The sequence below is a fragment of the Aphelocoma coerulescens genome, chromosome 1A, assembly GCF_041296385.1.
Source record: "Aphelocoma coerulescens isolate FSJ_1873_10779 chromosome 1A, UR_Acoe_1.0, whole genome shotgun sequence".
NCBI classification, from domain to species: domain Eukaryota; kingdom Metazoa; phylum Chordata; class Aves; order Passeriformes; family Corvidae; genus Aphelocoma; species Aphelocoma coerulescens.
In genome coordinates, this window is record NC_091014.1 from 53,207,932 (window position 1) to 53,224,928 (window position 16,997).

General features: G+C 37.2%; 1 protein-coding gene across 8 annotated transcripts in view; it reads right to left on the minus strand.

Moving 5' to 3' along the window:
* The window catches only part of TNRC6B (trinucleotide repeat containing adaptor 6B), a 122,573-nt gene that overhangs the window by 100,675 nt on the left and 4,901 nt on the right, over positions 1-16,997 (minus strand). For 6 of the 8 annotated variants that reach the window (XM_069002734.1, XM_069002720.1, XM_069002733.1 and 3 more), the window contains exons 2-3: positions 9,646-9,718; positions 4,645-4,743 (exon numbers count right to left, since the gene is read on the minus strand). In XM_069002734.1, the coding sequence (XP_068858835.1) occupies positions 4,645-4,698 (54 nt within the window). In that variant the 5' untranslated portion in view covers positions 4,699-4,743; positions 9,646-9,718. Of the gene's footprint in view, positions 1-4,644; positions 4,744-9,645; positions 9,719-13,069; positions 13,414-16,997 lie in introns of those variants that run through there. The other 2 variants (XM_069002722.1, XM_069002724.1) reach the window with 2 other exon arrangements.

The following is a 16,997-nucleotide window of genomic DNA, read 5'->3' on the forward strand; positions in this document are numbered from 1 at the left end:
AAAAAACCCAAACCAAAACACCACAACAAAACATAGCCAGTGCCAACAGAGTTCTGAAGAGTGATTTAAAGAGAAGGCAATTGCTAGCTCACAATTAGACACCAAGAGGCAAGAAAAGTAAGAATTAACCAGTTTGACAACAGGCAGGCAACAATATAAGGGAAAGATTCACATTGACAGATATGAACAGGGTAGCAACTTGAAATAGAACAAGGATTAACAGGTGACCTCAAGACAGCTTGTAAGTGGTACTGGACAGTGAGACTGAAAAACAGGACAAGCCTCAATGGCTGTGTCACTGGTTTTGAAAGAGCCAAAGTATGAAAAAGTAGCCTAATTCCTGGCCTACTGATTCAGTTCAATAATTATTTCTATAAATACTAATGAAAACTTTGAATAGAATTACCTTTATCTAATGCCATACCATACAGAATCTTTTCCCTTTTCCTGTACTTATTAGGAATTGAGCATTATTACACATCCTGTGCAGTCATATTTTTCATCAGAATTTTGTGTACCTAGATTTTTAGTACACAAACCATTAAAATGGCAGAACTAGCTCTTTTTCCTCCTTTCCCTTCAACAACACTGAAGTTGTACCACACTTCATAAATACCTTTCTATAAATTACTTTAGTCTAAGTCCCTCACTCCCGCTGAATTCACAGGCTTTTGCTTTGAGACATGAAGGAACAACTAGGAGGGGAGAGGGAAATTCTACATTTAACATGAACATTTAAATTGCATTTTTTGATGAAGAAGTTTCCTGCATAAGCTCAAAACTCCTGCCAACATTGAAAGGAATCTAAAAATATTTCAAATCAGGCATAAAATTTTAGCTTCCTCCTGCAAGATTTTACAGCAAAGGAACAACTGAGAAACCAAGTTTAAGTATTGTCTGTGCAGTAATCCTTAACTGATGGATCAAAACAGCTGAAAAGAAATCAGTCACAAACAAGAAATTCAGTGCTCATTGATATTTTCAGAGTACCAAGGTTGTTAATGGAAAAAGTCTAGTAATCATTATTAGCTAATTAGCTACCACAAAATGTAATTAAAAATTAAAATAATAATCCAAATAATAGTAAAGGGAAGAGGGTTCCAAGCAGAAATACTGTTTTTCTGCTCCTGCTTGTGCAATGGAGAGGTAGCAGAAGATTTCACTCTGATATCAGGGAACCAGAATGACCCAGTGCTTCCTGCCTCCCACCAGCAGCTCCAGCAAACGTGACTGGGGAGAACACCATGAGGATCTTGCTTGTATGCCCAGTTCTGAAGGGATCAGTCCTACAAAATTCTCTTCATTGCAGCCCACTGGTGAGCCTTTGCCACCTCACGGTGGACTCAATGATCTTGGAGGTCTCTTCCAACCCTAATGATTCTACGATTCCTTTTTTTTTTTTTTTGAAAGGAAGAAAAGTGACCCTGAAAAGCCAGAAACCAGAGAGCCCACCCTGCAACTACTCTAAAAAGTGGAGGGATACTTCACTGTACAATACTGACTAGCAGATCATTTGGCTAAAATAGACCAGATATTATTATCAAATAAGACTTCCACATTTGCCAAAACTAAATTAATTTTTAAAACTCTTATGCTCATTTGAAAAAACTGACTTCTGCATAGGTTTCTTCCCCTCTGTATAGCACTAACATTAGATAATTATTGGGATCAAGAGTGTGCTATTGACAGGTGCCAGCTGTCTTTACCACGCTGATGCCATTTTAAAGAAAGTGTATTTTCTGTTAGTCTGACAACAAGGAAGAAACTGAAATCAAACAATGGAATCAGTTAATATGAAAAGCCCTGGGCACAAAACTACCAAGACACTAAGTGTCTCCAAAAGCAGCCAATGGACAGAAGGGGAAAGGCCATGCACAAAATACACTCTCTGCTGGAAAACAATCCAAAGAATGGTGAAAGGATACACTGACAAAAAACTGAAGGGAAGAACTGTAGAAATTTCCCAAGTAGGCAAAACTGAGAACATGAGCACAACTCAACCACGATATTAAAAAAAAAATTAAATTACTAATTAAATAGAAATGTATGCATTAACAACAGTGGTAGAAATAAACACTAAAGTGAGAACTGAGTCCATCAATAACTTTCCTTAAGCCTAATTTCCAATGAGTTGCCACTGAGTTTGCCACTCATTTCAAGAGTGGCAAAGGCAAGCATGAAAGCTAACTTTACAACTGTCTCACCAGGTTGTTATGAGTCAAGCAGGAACGCCATTCTTCATGATGTCTGACTGCAAGGCTTAAATTTTCTGATCATACCTTACATAGTGTTAATTAGTTTGAAGGACATAAATATTTAGTCTTTAAAGTGACTTGCTCAGCTCTACATAAGGCACAATTTTTTTTTTCTTTTTCAAAACCAGAGGAAATCTCCTTTTATCTTCAAGTCTTGACCTGAGCGTCTCAGAATATTATATAGTCTAGGATGCCAGAAAACCTGAGAGTTACAGAACCAAGCCAGTTCACAGGCATAAAGCAGGACACATCATTTGTTTTCCACTCTATCACAGAATCTTCATGTAAAACTTTTAGGTTATTTTCAGGCCGGCACCACAAAGAAATTAATTCTTGCAGTATCCAAATCTTTATATCCTGATATTCATGGTAGCTCCATGAAAGATGATTTTGGTCCCATCTCTTTCAGAATACTTCATTCAAGTATATCTCATGTCTCCTGCCTGAAAAAGTTGGGAGTGGGCAGGGAGGGATGGGGAAATAACCTGGCAAAAGGAAAAAAACTGAACTACATTACTGAATACTTAAAAAAGGTATTTAGATGAAAATGTATCTTTATGAAAACAGGTCACTAGATCATGTAAACATTTGTAAATTAATGGCATCATTTTAATGATACCAGACAATACATTGAAATATACTTTGTCTAAATTTTTCTAGGACAAACCTTCAACTATTATAGAGACAAAACTCTCCTCAGACAAGGAAAGAGGATAATCATTTACAGATTGAAGAAACACTGAAAAACAGACTTCAGTGAGTAGTCCTGTACATAACAGAATGGAGAGGACTAGTTGTAGTCATGACTTTTTTGCTTAATATATATTGATCCTAATTAGTTCATTATTAATAACACTAAATACCAGATGCACAATTCTCATCTCCCACATTCTCTAAATGACAATTGTTTCAAAGCAATGCTTTATACACATTCATGTATTCAAAGTCAGTATAAAGAATTTGGTTTCAAATTTAAGGTCACTTAATTTTTGGAGCACAGATACAAACTTCACCATTACACCAAGACTTAAGCATGCCAAAGAAAAGCATACCCTTCATTGGAGGAAAGGACAGTTACTTCAATCTACTTCCTGCCCCACAGGCAAAAAAAAATGAAAGCTATGTATCCAAAAATATAAACACAGGCACCTGTTTGTATACACAAATTTGTGTTCACACTCACAAAGATCCTCTCTGTGTGGTGAAAAGAAGGCACAAATAACTATGCTAAAATCAGTAATTAATTGCATCATGATGTCTCCTCTCTCATGTCTATTCCCCACTGAAACCTGTAATCAACATCCTTGTCAAAAGATGCATTCAATACCCTGGATTGCTGCAAGTACATCCACTGATATGTTCTCATTTTTCAGCTCCTAATCTAGAGCCAACCCTCCTTCAAAGCTATTTTAAATGAGCACAACTCCTAAAGTACATGCAGCACAATTGCCAAGTCCTTTCTCTAATAATTACTTACTTAACTTGCTGCTTACAGCTAAAAAAGTGTTTTTTCTTAGACCTTAAAACAATGAAAGCATCTCTCCAAAGGTCTACCTAGAAAACAAATGTTAACTCTAGTCTTCTAGTTTTTCATTTTTTAGTCTGTCTCTTACACAAAGCTACAAGCAAGCTAACAATGATTCAGATTTTTGTGAAGTGTAGGGACCATGTTTTAAACACAGATCACTTGCAATGTTAACACTAAGTGAGTAGTCAGGACTACAAAACTGTATTTATAAACCTATAGAAGATTATGACAACGGCTGTGTCATTATGAAAACCAAAGTAATTCGTGCCTTAACATCTGCATCTTCAGGAAGTAAGCAAAAAGCAGCACACAACATTGTATTCAACAGAACACTTTACATGCTCCTGTCCCAACAAGGTATGCTGAGAATCAAAGGTACCTTTAAAAGCAACACACAATCCAGTCTCACGACACAGCACATGCTGGCAAGTACAAGGAAACAAAAAGCAGCACACCTTCAATATAGGTCAGTCAGTAATCCACAGACACCAATACCTGCACCTAAGGGCCCACGTCTAGTTCCTTAAATTAGTTCAGAGGGTGGGTGGGTGGGTAGGACAGAAAACCCTTCCAGTTTTCACAAATGAAATACAATCGGGGTTAGTATCTCTTTACAAGTTTTCTCTTTCCTTCCTGGAAGTGCCCAAAATCATATGTTCCTATCCTTAGTGGGTGGCAAAACCCCCTGTCTTTCTAAAGGTTTTTCAAAGCTTAATTTTCTAAGTACCTCCATGAAAATAAATAATAAATATTGCATGTAGGTATTAATTAAAAACATCACCACCAGCTGATGCTCACTCCATGTACCCCCCCCTTTCAGCCAAGCAAGCTCTTGTCCCTCCAAAACACAGTGGCATTTACCTCACTGACCTTGGGACTGCCTTCCTCCAGTATTTCTCCCTCATCAGTTTGCATGGGAACAGGATCTGTGCAAAGCTCTGCAGAAATGCAAAATACTGCCTAAAAGATAAACAACAAAGATATATTTTAAAAACAATGGTTTTTTTGCCTTTAACAATGTTATGTGAGATTGCAGTGAGCATAAACAACAATTCTAGGCTACGACCTTTAATACTGCCATTCTGCACATATTTGCTGAAATTATGTTTAACACAAACAAGACAACTATTATTCAGGATAAAATAAAACTACTTAATTAAAAGAAAAAAACCTACTGAACAGGAATATATTTTCTTTTTAACTTTAAAGCGTCATTGCTGAGTATTTAACATAGTCACTGATTTTACCCATTAAAGTCACAGTCAGAAAGGAACGATCACACAGACCAGAGCTGAGCAATTCTTTCTTACTAGGAAATAGCTTTTGTGCAAATATAAGCTTCAAAGACTCAGCTCACAGACAATCTAAAGGACATTAGTTTGAAAAATTATTAAGACTTCCAGTGATCTCACAGTACCTCTGAAGTCTTACTTTCAGGATTTTTTCCTTCACTTCATTTCAAAAATAAATACATTCTAGAATCTAAATGGTTCAGGGAACAGATAAAGTTCTTCACCTTCAGGTTGGTATTTCCAATCTAACCCAGATCAACATATCCCAGTGTTTCCAACATTCAACACTATTAGGCAACCTATTTTTAAGTTCATTTGACAGTATCAGTGCAGTTCCAACTGAAAAAAATCCGCACCCCAAACTCCATTTTTCAAATTGTAAAGTAACTTATGGAAGGATGCAATACAATTAGGGAGACTTTGGTGTTTAGGATTAGAATGTCTTCTACTCCAGAGCATGAGGCATCTTTCAGGGGTAATGGATCAAATGCACCAGCATAAATTCAGCAGGAATCTCTCACACAGAAAATGCAAGACATAAGCCATGACCAGATCTCTAACATTCCAGGTATATGGAAAATAAGGGCTCCCACTGAGGTAAGAATTCTCTTAAAGCCAAGAGTTGTTGGCCTTTAACAGTTGTCCCTCTCAAGATTATGTAACTCTTCAACTGCACCAGCATTTAAAATCCATTTCAAGTTACTCTACTTCAGCACCTCGGCTAAAGAGGTACTGACTGTCACCTTCGCAGCAGCAATTCCAAGCCTGGAAACTGACAAGAGAAAGCTTCTAGATGATGCACCTCCTTCACTTCATTGTTAATGCCTGTTCAGAGTGTAGGGCTGTCTGCACTCCAATCTCCTCTGTTATGTTGCACATAGGTAAGACAACATCTGTCATGGTTGACTCAAAGAATGAAGAACATGTTCTACAAACATTAAGGGCCTGAAGCTATAAAATGTTACATACAACTTAATAAATCTTACAACCAACAAGCTATTCCATTCAGTAATATCATACATTCTAATGCAAAGCACAGAAGTTGTAAGGACTTAGAGCGCAGTAATTTCCTTTTCTGGGAAAAGAAGGAATAAGGAGAAAAGAGAATTCTTACCCACTTAAATATTCTGCCTTCAGCACATAATCAAGAATTAGAGGTATCAAATACTAAGCATGGCATCTATGCCAAGATCCTATTGCCTGTAACAAATGTTTCTTGCTTTTTGTTCTGCACCCGCAGAGGAGGAGGCCAGGCTGGACAGTCCCTGTCCATGGTACTTCTTCGCCATGCTTGGTTTCTAAAACCCACTCCAGAACTTCGGAGTTTTAGAGCATGATTTTACAGTATCAGAGTCAAGTAATGGGGAAGCTCCTCAGGTTTTTGTTAGACAGTCTTTTGTCTAACAGCTAAAACAGCTTTGACCAGAAGGATTCCTGTGGCACTTACCTGGCCTCAAAATCAGAGAAATAAGCAAGAATGAACTTGAGCTACACAGAAGCATTAAAAAAAGCTTATATATATAAAACAAGACCAGAAAGGTCAGACCAAGAGCCCTGCAAGGGGAAGTCACTTTTCATTTAGAGTGCTGGAAGAACTCAAACATGAGCCTCTGAAAAACTGACGTGTTTTATCTTCTGAGATCCCTGACTACCAGAGGAATTGGCAGTATCTGACACCAGTTTTTATACACAACTCCTGGAAGAAGACAAAAAAACCACCAACCAGTGCATCTCAAAGGAGGAAAGAAAAGGTCAGTAGAATTAAGAAATTTTTAAAATATGGAAAGGCTACAAGAACAAAGACAAGCAAGCTCTTCCACAGACAACAGATTAAATACACTGGAACTATCCAGAACTCAGATCACAGCAGGAAATTGAATTAATAAACTCTCTTCCTTCTCCACTGTATTTTCTTTTCTATAAATTTCTATTCTTCTCTCTTCATTTATCCCATAATTAATGTTTTATTGGTTTTAACATTTAAAGAAAACATATTATATTATGTCATACAATGCTTAGTTAGAGCAAACTCTCTCACATGGAATGATAAAAAGGTAGTTCTAAAAGGCTCAGTAATTTACCAGAAAACTTCACACGGGAAAATGAAAATCCACCAAAAAAATTTTGTAGCTGGTGCAGGAAGACCCTAAGCCACAGACTACAAGAGGTGTTGCAAGAGAAAGTTCTGCTGAACACCATCCTTTTATCATTTGGTTTCGGTTATTTTATACTTTATTGCATTTGCTTCTGGGTTCTTTCAGGAGACAAAACATCCTGCAGTAAACTATGAGCCCAATTCAATAATTTTTATATTCTTTTGCGTATATGAATCATTGATTCCTTTAGCCACTGGCGTAAGAATGCTGCATTGCAAGTTTGTTTATTGCCAAAAGGAGACATTTCAAGATTCCTGAATCCTTGGGACACTACCTCTGTGGCAGACTTTTGTAGCAGTCATTTACAACTGAGGGTGACTTCTCAGCCAACAGAGACTGCTTATTGCCAGCACATCAGCTACTGCCATCACCAGTTACTGCCATCACCTCTTCAGCTCACCAGCTTCTGACCAGAGTGCTAAAGGTGACACACAGGGTCATTTATTTTATACATGGAGGATGGGCCAGAAGTAAGAATTTGTACTAGCATACTAAAGGATCAGGAAAAAGCCTAAGGCCATTTCTTTACTTATATTCAATACTTAATGTGATATGTCAGGTTCCCAGGTGATAAAAGAAAAAGTTTATAGACAGTCCATTTAGATTTTCAGATCCAACACCTATCAACAAAGTCACTCCTGGAAAAGGTCAAAAGTAAGATAATCCTCTTCTTCTACCCTTGCATATATCCACCCAAAATACTTGAAATGTGACTGAAATCCCCCAATCTTTTTATTCATCTGATATCCTTCAGAAAAATTAATTAACTTCAGCTGGAGCGAGATAACTCCAAGGGAGGTCTGACAAATAGCAATGCACTAGTACACCCACATATGATGTGGAAAATGCACATCTAAACTTAGGAACACTTTTTATTTAACTCTTCAAAATATAATACACTGATGACTATTTATTCTCAAAGGTAAAGACATTCATTAATATGAACCAGCTGGATTTCTTATGAACTTTAATGCCTACTACAATATTGTCCTGTCATAAACCAGTATGGTTTTGGGACAATCCAGTTTGATATTTTGTCCTATTTCTGTTCCATCTCTTTCTGCAGCAAAGATGTACACATTTCGTTTAGTGGGATCAGCATGATGGATGCAGCTACCAGCCATACACTCAGTGTAGGCAGAACAGTGCAGGCTCCTTATGGATACCATCTCTGCACTACTGCATTCTAACACACTCTGGGCAAGTAAAACCTGAGCAAAATTGCCATATACTTAATACTTAATACTGAATACTGAATACTTAATACTTAATACTGAAATACCAGTGAACAAAGTACTTCCTCTAGGCCTAATTTTCCCTCCACATAGAAGGGTCCAGCATGGAAAAACACAAAGTCCTCAATAGCAAGAGAGAGCTGGAATTCAAATTATTTCAAATTTGATTTCATCAAACAGGCATCACTGGGACAAAGCACCTCATCTAACTCAAGGGCCTTTCATGCAGCAACACTTTTTTCTTTTTTTATATTAGCAGCAGGAACGAAACACGGACTAAAGAGAAAATATGTTCTTCATTTTATAATGAAGAAAAAAACTTCTTCAAGCTTCTAAAGACTGCAGCTGCAAGAGAAGCACTTATTAATATACAACCAATTGCAATTCCTGTGAATTCCCAAGTCTAAATTGGATATGGCCCACTAGAAAACCCCTGAAGGACAGGAAGACTGTGCCAACTGTCACCATTAAGCAGAAATTGAAGGTAGGTTCCAAACTCTCTCACAAAGCAAAACAGGCACACGAGTGCTCTTCCAAGATGGTGATCCTGTATACATGGCATACTTGAAACAAGAGCAGATAGAACAAGGCAGTACTTGACTAAGCTGCGTCTTAAATGAGACTGAGCTTATTTGACACAATTGTATCGACACATAATGGCTCTCACCATTCTCTAGGTACAAACAAAGTGTTCATTTTTAACACATGATCCAGCCATATTGTATTTAATTGCTAAAGCATTGTATTACACCAAGGATGTTAAGAATGTACAAAAGCAACACAAAATTTAATGTACAGAAAAAGAACAGAGTATTTTTCGTCACTTTAAATGCAAGTTGCTCTGAAAGTAAGAGCATTCAGAAGATAAAAAATCTTTGACTATAACTTTATTGCTTATAGGAAAGAATCACTTACCAATTCCAGTGACATTAAAATCTCAACATAAATTAACTAATTTTCAAATAAAATGGTACATCACACATGTCAACTTTAGCTTACAGAAACAAATCACATCACGCAATTACATAAACTTCACACCCAAACCCACAGGAAATAACACACTAGAAAGTATATGAAAACAGATATACATTCTACAGTATCTTGAGAACCAGCATAGGCTATTGTTCTTCTCACCTCCAACTTTCAAGGTCACAATACTGAACTTTGGTTGATTTTTACCTTTGACAGTTTCCAAGGGCTGCCAAAGCCCACAAGGATCCGTCCTGGCTACATTCAGTGCAAAAACGAAACCCTAAAAGGGGAAAAAAAAAAAAAATTAAAACATCAACCAACCATGGGCATTAGTAAATAAAAAACCATGTAACAATAAAAGTCAATTGTCTCAAAATCTCAGCAAACCTAGGTGCACAAAAATGAAAGGAACAGGCTGCCATCAGGAAAATATTTTCTTAAAGTATCCCCACAACCTCCCATCCAAACCTGGAAAAACAGTAAACACTGGTAGCATGTGTGAGAGAATCCCCTACTGACTATGAGATACAACAGAACAGTAGGAGGCTCTAGAAACAATTTCTGTTCACTACTGGGAAAAAACATGGGGTGAAACTGGTTTCTCGTATAAGAACACGAGAACACACACAAGTGTGTTGCCTTGCAGTTAAGGAAGGTGATTATGTAATCCTACCATAACCCCTGAATATTAAATATTACGTGTAAAAATGAATCCCATACGTACCAATTGTCAGGTATTTAATCCTATTTTGAAAGACCAACATAGCAGTGCAGCACTGGCTAACAATCCAGCCCATTTCAAATCATACATAATCTGTCTTAACCACAGCTAGTATTAAATACTTCAATTTTGGTTTTGCAAAACATAATCAACTTCCAGGAATTAAAAGAAGTTCAGAACTATCAGCTTACCACCATACATCTTTCAAATATCAGCTGCTGCTGTAACTAAACAAAAACATCACATACTCAATTAGGATATTGGGAAGTTGGCTTAGTCATTCATAACTTCAAAACAATACAGAAATATTTCATGGTTTTTCATCTACAGCACACTGGCAATGTAACAGTAATGATTTACTATAAAAATTATACAGGACAACCCAGGTCTCACTGTGATGGTAATTCTCCACTTCACTTTTCAAGGCTGAAGATGGAAACATACCTTGTAACCAATTAGAAATAATTTGGTAGAAGGAGAGATACTACTGGTGCTTGAGAAGAGGATTTGCAACCTCTTTGTTTCACATGGTTTAGAACAATCTCTTTGCAGTACTTAGGTAGAAGGAAATCCAGGAAGGATTAGTACTTCAAGGAAAAACGAACTAAAGATATCACTCTAAACAAAGCAGCTGGGAGGAATGGGAAAAGGTGGAAATCCTCAATCTCTTACAAAAATAAAGAATCCAGAGAGGAATATTCAGGAACGGCAGTCACATACCCCACAAAAATCACTGTGGTGTTCTACAGCAAAACATGACATGAAAAAGGGTGTCCATTATGTTTAATTTAGTGTTGCACAACTTCATATTTTGTTCAGTATTAAATTCCTTGCACTGACGTTTTTGGTAATATATGGAAGATGTTTCAGCTGTTTACGTATATATGACACAAGTACTTTTAACAAGATAAAGAATTGTAACTTGAAAAAGGTATCATATACATTAGTCTGTACTGCTCTTCTTGAGTAACATGAGAACAGAAGGACTATAAAGAAGTTAAAGACAACCTATACAACCAAAACACAAGTCCCACTTCACAGCAATAAGTCTTTTAACATGAACAGCTCAAATATAAACTAGCAAACCATTTCATGAAACAGAACCCTCCTGAAGATGTCAGGGGGTTTTAAAAACTACACAATATGATCTGCTCAAGAAAATCCAACCATTAGGGAATTTGTGGGTTTTTTTCTCATTAAAGAGCATTTGAGTTAACATTAAGGGAGACATTTAAAATATGCAAAAAGATACTTCTCAAATGGCCCTAAATCGGACTTCAATTTAGTAAATCCTGTCTCTAGCCTTTGAGTCTAAAGACAGTCTTGAAACATAAAGACACAATATTTCATCATCACCTTCCTGGTGTTCCAAACAATAAATAAACAATATTTAATTTTAAATAAACAATATTTAAGATGCTAAATGTTTCTCCTCTCACTAAAAAAGTAAACTGAAAAGACTACTTTAAAAAATGTTTTGCTTACACCTTTTTGCCACTTTCTACTGCACAAAGCAGCAATTTTCTGCTCATACTGACTTTGCTAAAGAATCCATTAAAGGTTACAGTGAACATAAAAGGCATTTGTCTTCACTTTGCTACAGCAGCCTATTGTACAGTACATAGGCTATATATCACTTCTCAACTGTAATCAAGGTTGCATCGCAACTATAATCAGCCAAAGGCTGCCAAGCAGTTAAGTTTTCCAAAGTCCTTTGTGCTTTGTCCCACTGTCTTTTCAATGTGACTGAAGCATATACAGACACACATTTATGTGCATATACACGTATATGTGTGTAGATGTAATATATATATAACAAAACATCCTCAAAATTATTTCTACCTTTTCTCTTCAAGACCTTCAACACTCTACACCACAATGTTTAGGAAAACTACCAAACTGAGGTTGTTGGGAGTACTCTATCTTAACTGACTGACAGCGCCTTTTTGACAGTCAGAACCACAGCAAGAGTTGTGATGATACCTGGAGCAGCAAGGAATTAAAATACAGTGAGTTGAGAATACCAGCTGCTTTCTACATTCCACGTCAAAGTTTAACCCACTCAAGAGATTTGTTTTGCAAAGTTGGAAACAAACTATCACTTAAAAAACCCCATTCTTCTCAATTGTTCCTCTCTGGTTCTATCAGGTCTTGCACATTATCGGTTTTCAGGCACTGAAAAGGGCTACTTCCCACTGCTAATGCTGCTACTACTTGTTAGCAGTAGCAATGCTCAGAATCCCAATGGCACAAAAGCAGTCATTACCATAAGTATTACAACTATCATGGCATTTAATGGTGCCCCGGTGGCAAAAAAGGCACACAATCAACATGCTCAAGATACCCACAATCCACGTATACCAGCATTCCCAAGGATTCAGCACTTCTGGAGCAACACCAGTGCAACCAAGCCTTTATTTCAGGGCATTTGCAAAGCGACAAAGTCTTCAGAATAGAGAGGACCAGAGTTTTCTAAGGGGCGGTGAAGAGAAGAGTGGATGTTACACTAGACCAGAGACATTAAGTATTTTTCTCCATCTTAAGCAAAACGTTGTGATGAGTGAGAAGCCTGCGTCTCAACAGCTCAACTTTAAACCTGAAAGCTATAAATAACTCCTTTACTGCTGCTAATCCCAACAGAATCATCCTGTCAGATTATTCACACCACTAAAGTCAACTCAGGATCGAAGGTTTGCTTTCGAACCACCAGTAACACTCATCAAGTCCTATATGGCAGTGTTTATCAAACCCAGCAGTAGTAACTAAACTAAAATTGATAAGGTGGTAAGCAGCCATGTGCAGAGGAAAGGGGGAAGGGTGGTTTATACACTGACAGCAGCAATTACAAGAGCTGAAGACAACGCTATTAAAAATCATTCACATGCAGGACAGGACTGGAAGATACCTTACCTTTCAAACAATCTCGTTCTTACAATCTTCGTGTATTTAATTACCAGAGTATCAAAGTGACCTGTCTTAAACCATCCTTTTGTTTTGTTTGTTTTCACAGTAAGAGCTGTGTCGTTAAGGAATTCACACCAGCAGGGCAATACCGGTGCTAAGTCCTCCAGCAGCCACGAAGGCAGACAAGCATCCTCTGCTGCCCAAGAGAACCTCCAGGTCTTGGCACTGCACCCCATAATGCAGCCTCGGGCAGAAGATTATGGCCAGACTGAGCCAGGACACAGGCAGGAAGAAGGGCAGGGGAGTGTGATGGACAATGAAGGTTAAGTCACAATCTGCTTTTTCTGCGTTCTAAACTTCACTCTTTTATAGCTTATACCCTGAAATTTTCCAAAATAATGTTCCATATTTATCTCACTTCTAATGATTAATAACAGAGGGGTTATTTTACACAAAGACATTTTGACTTCCCACTAACATGATTATACATGCAGAGAGGTCCAAGATCTTAGCACTATTATTGTCAAAGAAAACAAATGCTGAGTTGTTAAGCAAATAATTCTAAACTATAATTGCAAACACCAACTTTGAACATAACCAGCTGCCAAATAGAACTTCATCAATATTTATAGCATGACATCAGTCTGAATTGTACTAAGAAAGGAACAGGAAGCTAACTTTCAAAAATCTGTTTTATATTCAAGAATGTTTTTTCAATCTTCAAAGAAATAAGGCAATACACTCATTTTTATGGCTAATTTTTAAATTTAAAAGCACAATGCAAGTTATTACTGATACAACGCTAGTCCTCAACATTGCAATCTTTGCTGAACATGTTTAGTTAGTACTACTGAATTTGGAACTACTTGCAAGAAGAGCTTCAGACCTGCTCAACTATGTGTGAGGTCAGGGCCCTAAATTTTCAGTCTTTTGGGTTTGGCACAAAAGAGTTCTTCAACTTTCTCATCTTATTTCCTCTGAAAGTGGCATTTAAAGGAAAGGTAACCCAGCTTTATTATTAACACCAAAATCATAAAAGTCTGCCTTTAGGCTTTGAACTACGTGACAACTGATTTCCACAGTCAAGCTCTCCCACCATATTTAAAAACCTAACTCTTGAAATTTGCTCCTAGGTTTGAATGTTCTTCATTTATATGTTACTTTTTGTTCATCTTTCATTAAATCTGAAAATGCAGTAACACAAATTCTCAATTATTTTTTGTCCAAACTTTGCAAGACTAAAGTTACTTTTAGTTTATTTACATACCCAGCTGTGGCAGGCGCGAGATAAGCTGATACACAGTATCCACACACAAGGCAGTGCCAGTTTATCTAGTTACCTTAAACTGGTGAAAGCAACATTATCCAGCATTGGTTAAGAACAGGGTTAGAGCTGGAGACGGAACAGACTAATTATGTCACTGTATTCTTGCCCTCAGGCCACCACAATATAACACTGTCAGGAGCGTTTTCCTTTGCTTATTAGACAATGTTAAAAAGTACTTGATACAATGGACTTCTACCTGCTTTCTCCACAGTCTAATTTAGTTTTCAATCAACAGGAAGTTTTTCTCAGTATGAATCTATTTTCTGCAATACATGAATTGCCAGGGACCGGGAAGAGAAAATTGGACTTTGAATATGGAAGAACCAGAGGAGTTAACTTCCAACAAATGAGAGCATTATCAGCCAGTTTTGGTTGCTTCTACAAGCACTCTGAAAATCAAAACGGCCAAGCAAAGAAAATTATAGACAGCTAATCTACTGCAAGTGTGGAGTTTAGAAAATGTGTGAAAAAGCCTAGCTCTGCAATAAAATACATCTTCCCCCCTCAAGTACCATTTAGCAAAGTGAGTGTCATCAGAAACGTAGGCAACTTCCCCTAACCTTTTATTAAATATAACAGAAACACTGAACACCAACAAAAATCTACACTTGTTCTTCATGCTGTCACCACACCAGCTGCAGAAAGTAGAGGAGCAGACCCAAACATTAATCCAAGCAAAAAGCACAGCTACAACAATAAAACCTCAGTTTTAGCTTTACTATCCCACTTTGCCTTGAAGGGCTAGGAAAAACAGGAGCTGAGCCTGTATGAAATCACCACAAAAAAAGACACTTATTATGAGGGGCAGGGAAATAGTATAGTGTTATAGGGAGTAGTATAAAGACAAGATCCATTTCAAATGTGAGAAAATATTAAGTATTGAAATTTTTTTTTGCAATGTCAATGAAAAACGGTATGAATCTTAATGGACACAAACAAGCACTGTGGCTTGCCTCTCATTTTTGTTCTCATCAAAAGAAGACTCATTTGCATTTTTAATTTGCAAGAATAGGCATCTGATACAATGCAACTCAAACCCGGTAAGGCAGAATCTCAGCCATTTGACAAACAAAAATACTAAAAATTTAATTTAAAACAATTTTTTATCAGAATCCAAATACATATGGGAGGATAAGAATTTAAATTACAATGGCTGTAGTATTAAAATTTCCTGCATAGACACATATTTGTGCCAAAGAGCTCTTTTTTTAGCTTCTTACTTAAAACAGTCAAGTGGAACTTAAAAAACAAACAAACAAAAATTCCAAAATAAAAACCCTAAACATAATTATCAGAAAAAACATATTCCCAACACAGAGTGAAACTGCTATATTTACTGCAATATAAGAATGTTGTTATAATAACACCAATACATCCAGGAAAAATCTCAATGCATAAAAATCCCAGAGAGGGTCACAAAGAAAGATACAAAACCCCACAAAAGTAGCTGCCAATGCTTTAAAGCAAGTATTTAGAGCAATATGTATTATGGCCTTCTTTCTTAAAGGGATTTTGAGCTGCTTCAGATCAAGGATGGATCATAATTCTTTCTGCAGTGAAGTATATTTTGGTCTTTGTAAGAAGCTGGGGTGAGGGGACACATCAACCATTCCTCTATCTCAGAGGCAAATTTTTAAAGTCAGAACATTATCCTAATGCTTTTTCCCAAGCTCCTCGTCATTCCTCATGCTAGTTGCACCCTCTAATACCACTAACTTATGGCTTCTCAAGTCACGGTGTGCAAGCAACAGAAACTTCAGACATCTGAAATAGTATTTCACTGCAATGGTAAAGTGAGTGAGTGTATAGGTGACTTAATCTTCTACAAAATCTAACTTCTGGAAAAGCTTTTAAATCACAAAGTTACTGTACTGCTGTATAAAAAGCCGAATATATTGTCAGCTGTAATAAGAAAATAAAATGTATTCTGTGGTACTCCCATCTTCTCCAGAAAGAGACATCAGATTATTTCTAGGACATTTGGGGATCCTTAGGAGAGAGCTAAAAGGTTCTCAAATATACAGGAGAAGACCTGGACAACCTGGATTTCTTCAGCTCCTGAGACACAGAAGTTCATAACTAGAGAACACAGACACCAAATTGCTGAGTAATTTGTATCTCTTGGCTGTAAGAAGCAGTGAGACAAGAGGACCTACTCCCATTATCACTGGTGGATCACCCTAAGGCTGAAATATATTTAGTCCACGGTAGACTGCAAGCCCCTGAAGAGTTCCTTCTATTCACTAGAGATGGGTTTTCTGTCTCTCCTACCACTTGTGATACTGTTGTGAGATTTATGCAGAGAGGTCACAAAGAGGGAAGTTGGCAATGAGATTACCTTGGAGCAGCCCAGGAGTTTCTTAGTTCTGGTCATGTGGAGACCTCCTGGGCCAGTCCTAAACAAAAAGGCCAGCAAACAGCTTTCCAAACATTCAGCTTCTGGATTTAAAATAATACATTTAATTTAACTAGTGAAACTCTCTCACAAAGTCTACCTTTGCCACGTGAACAACACACTAGAGAACTGCAGGTACAACCAGTGTTTGTGGTAAGAAAAAAAGAGGGACTCGAGTAGGAAAAATCTCCTGCAACCCTAGGATACAAGAT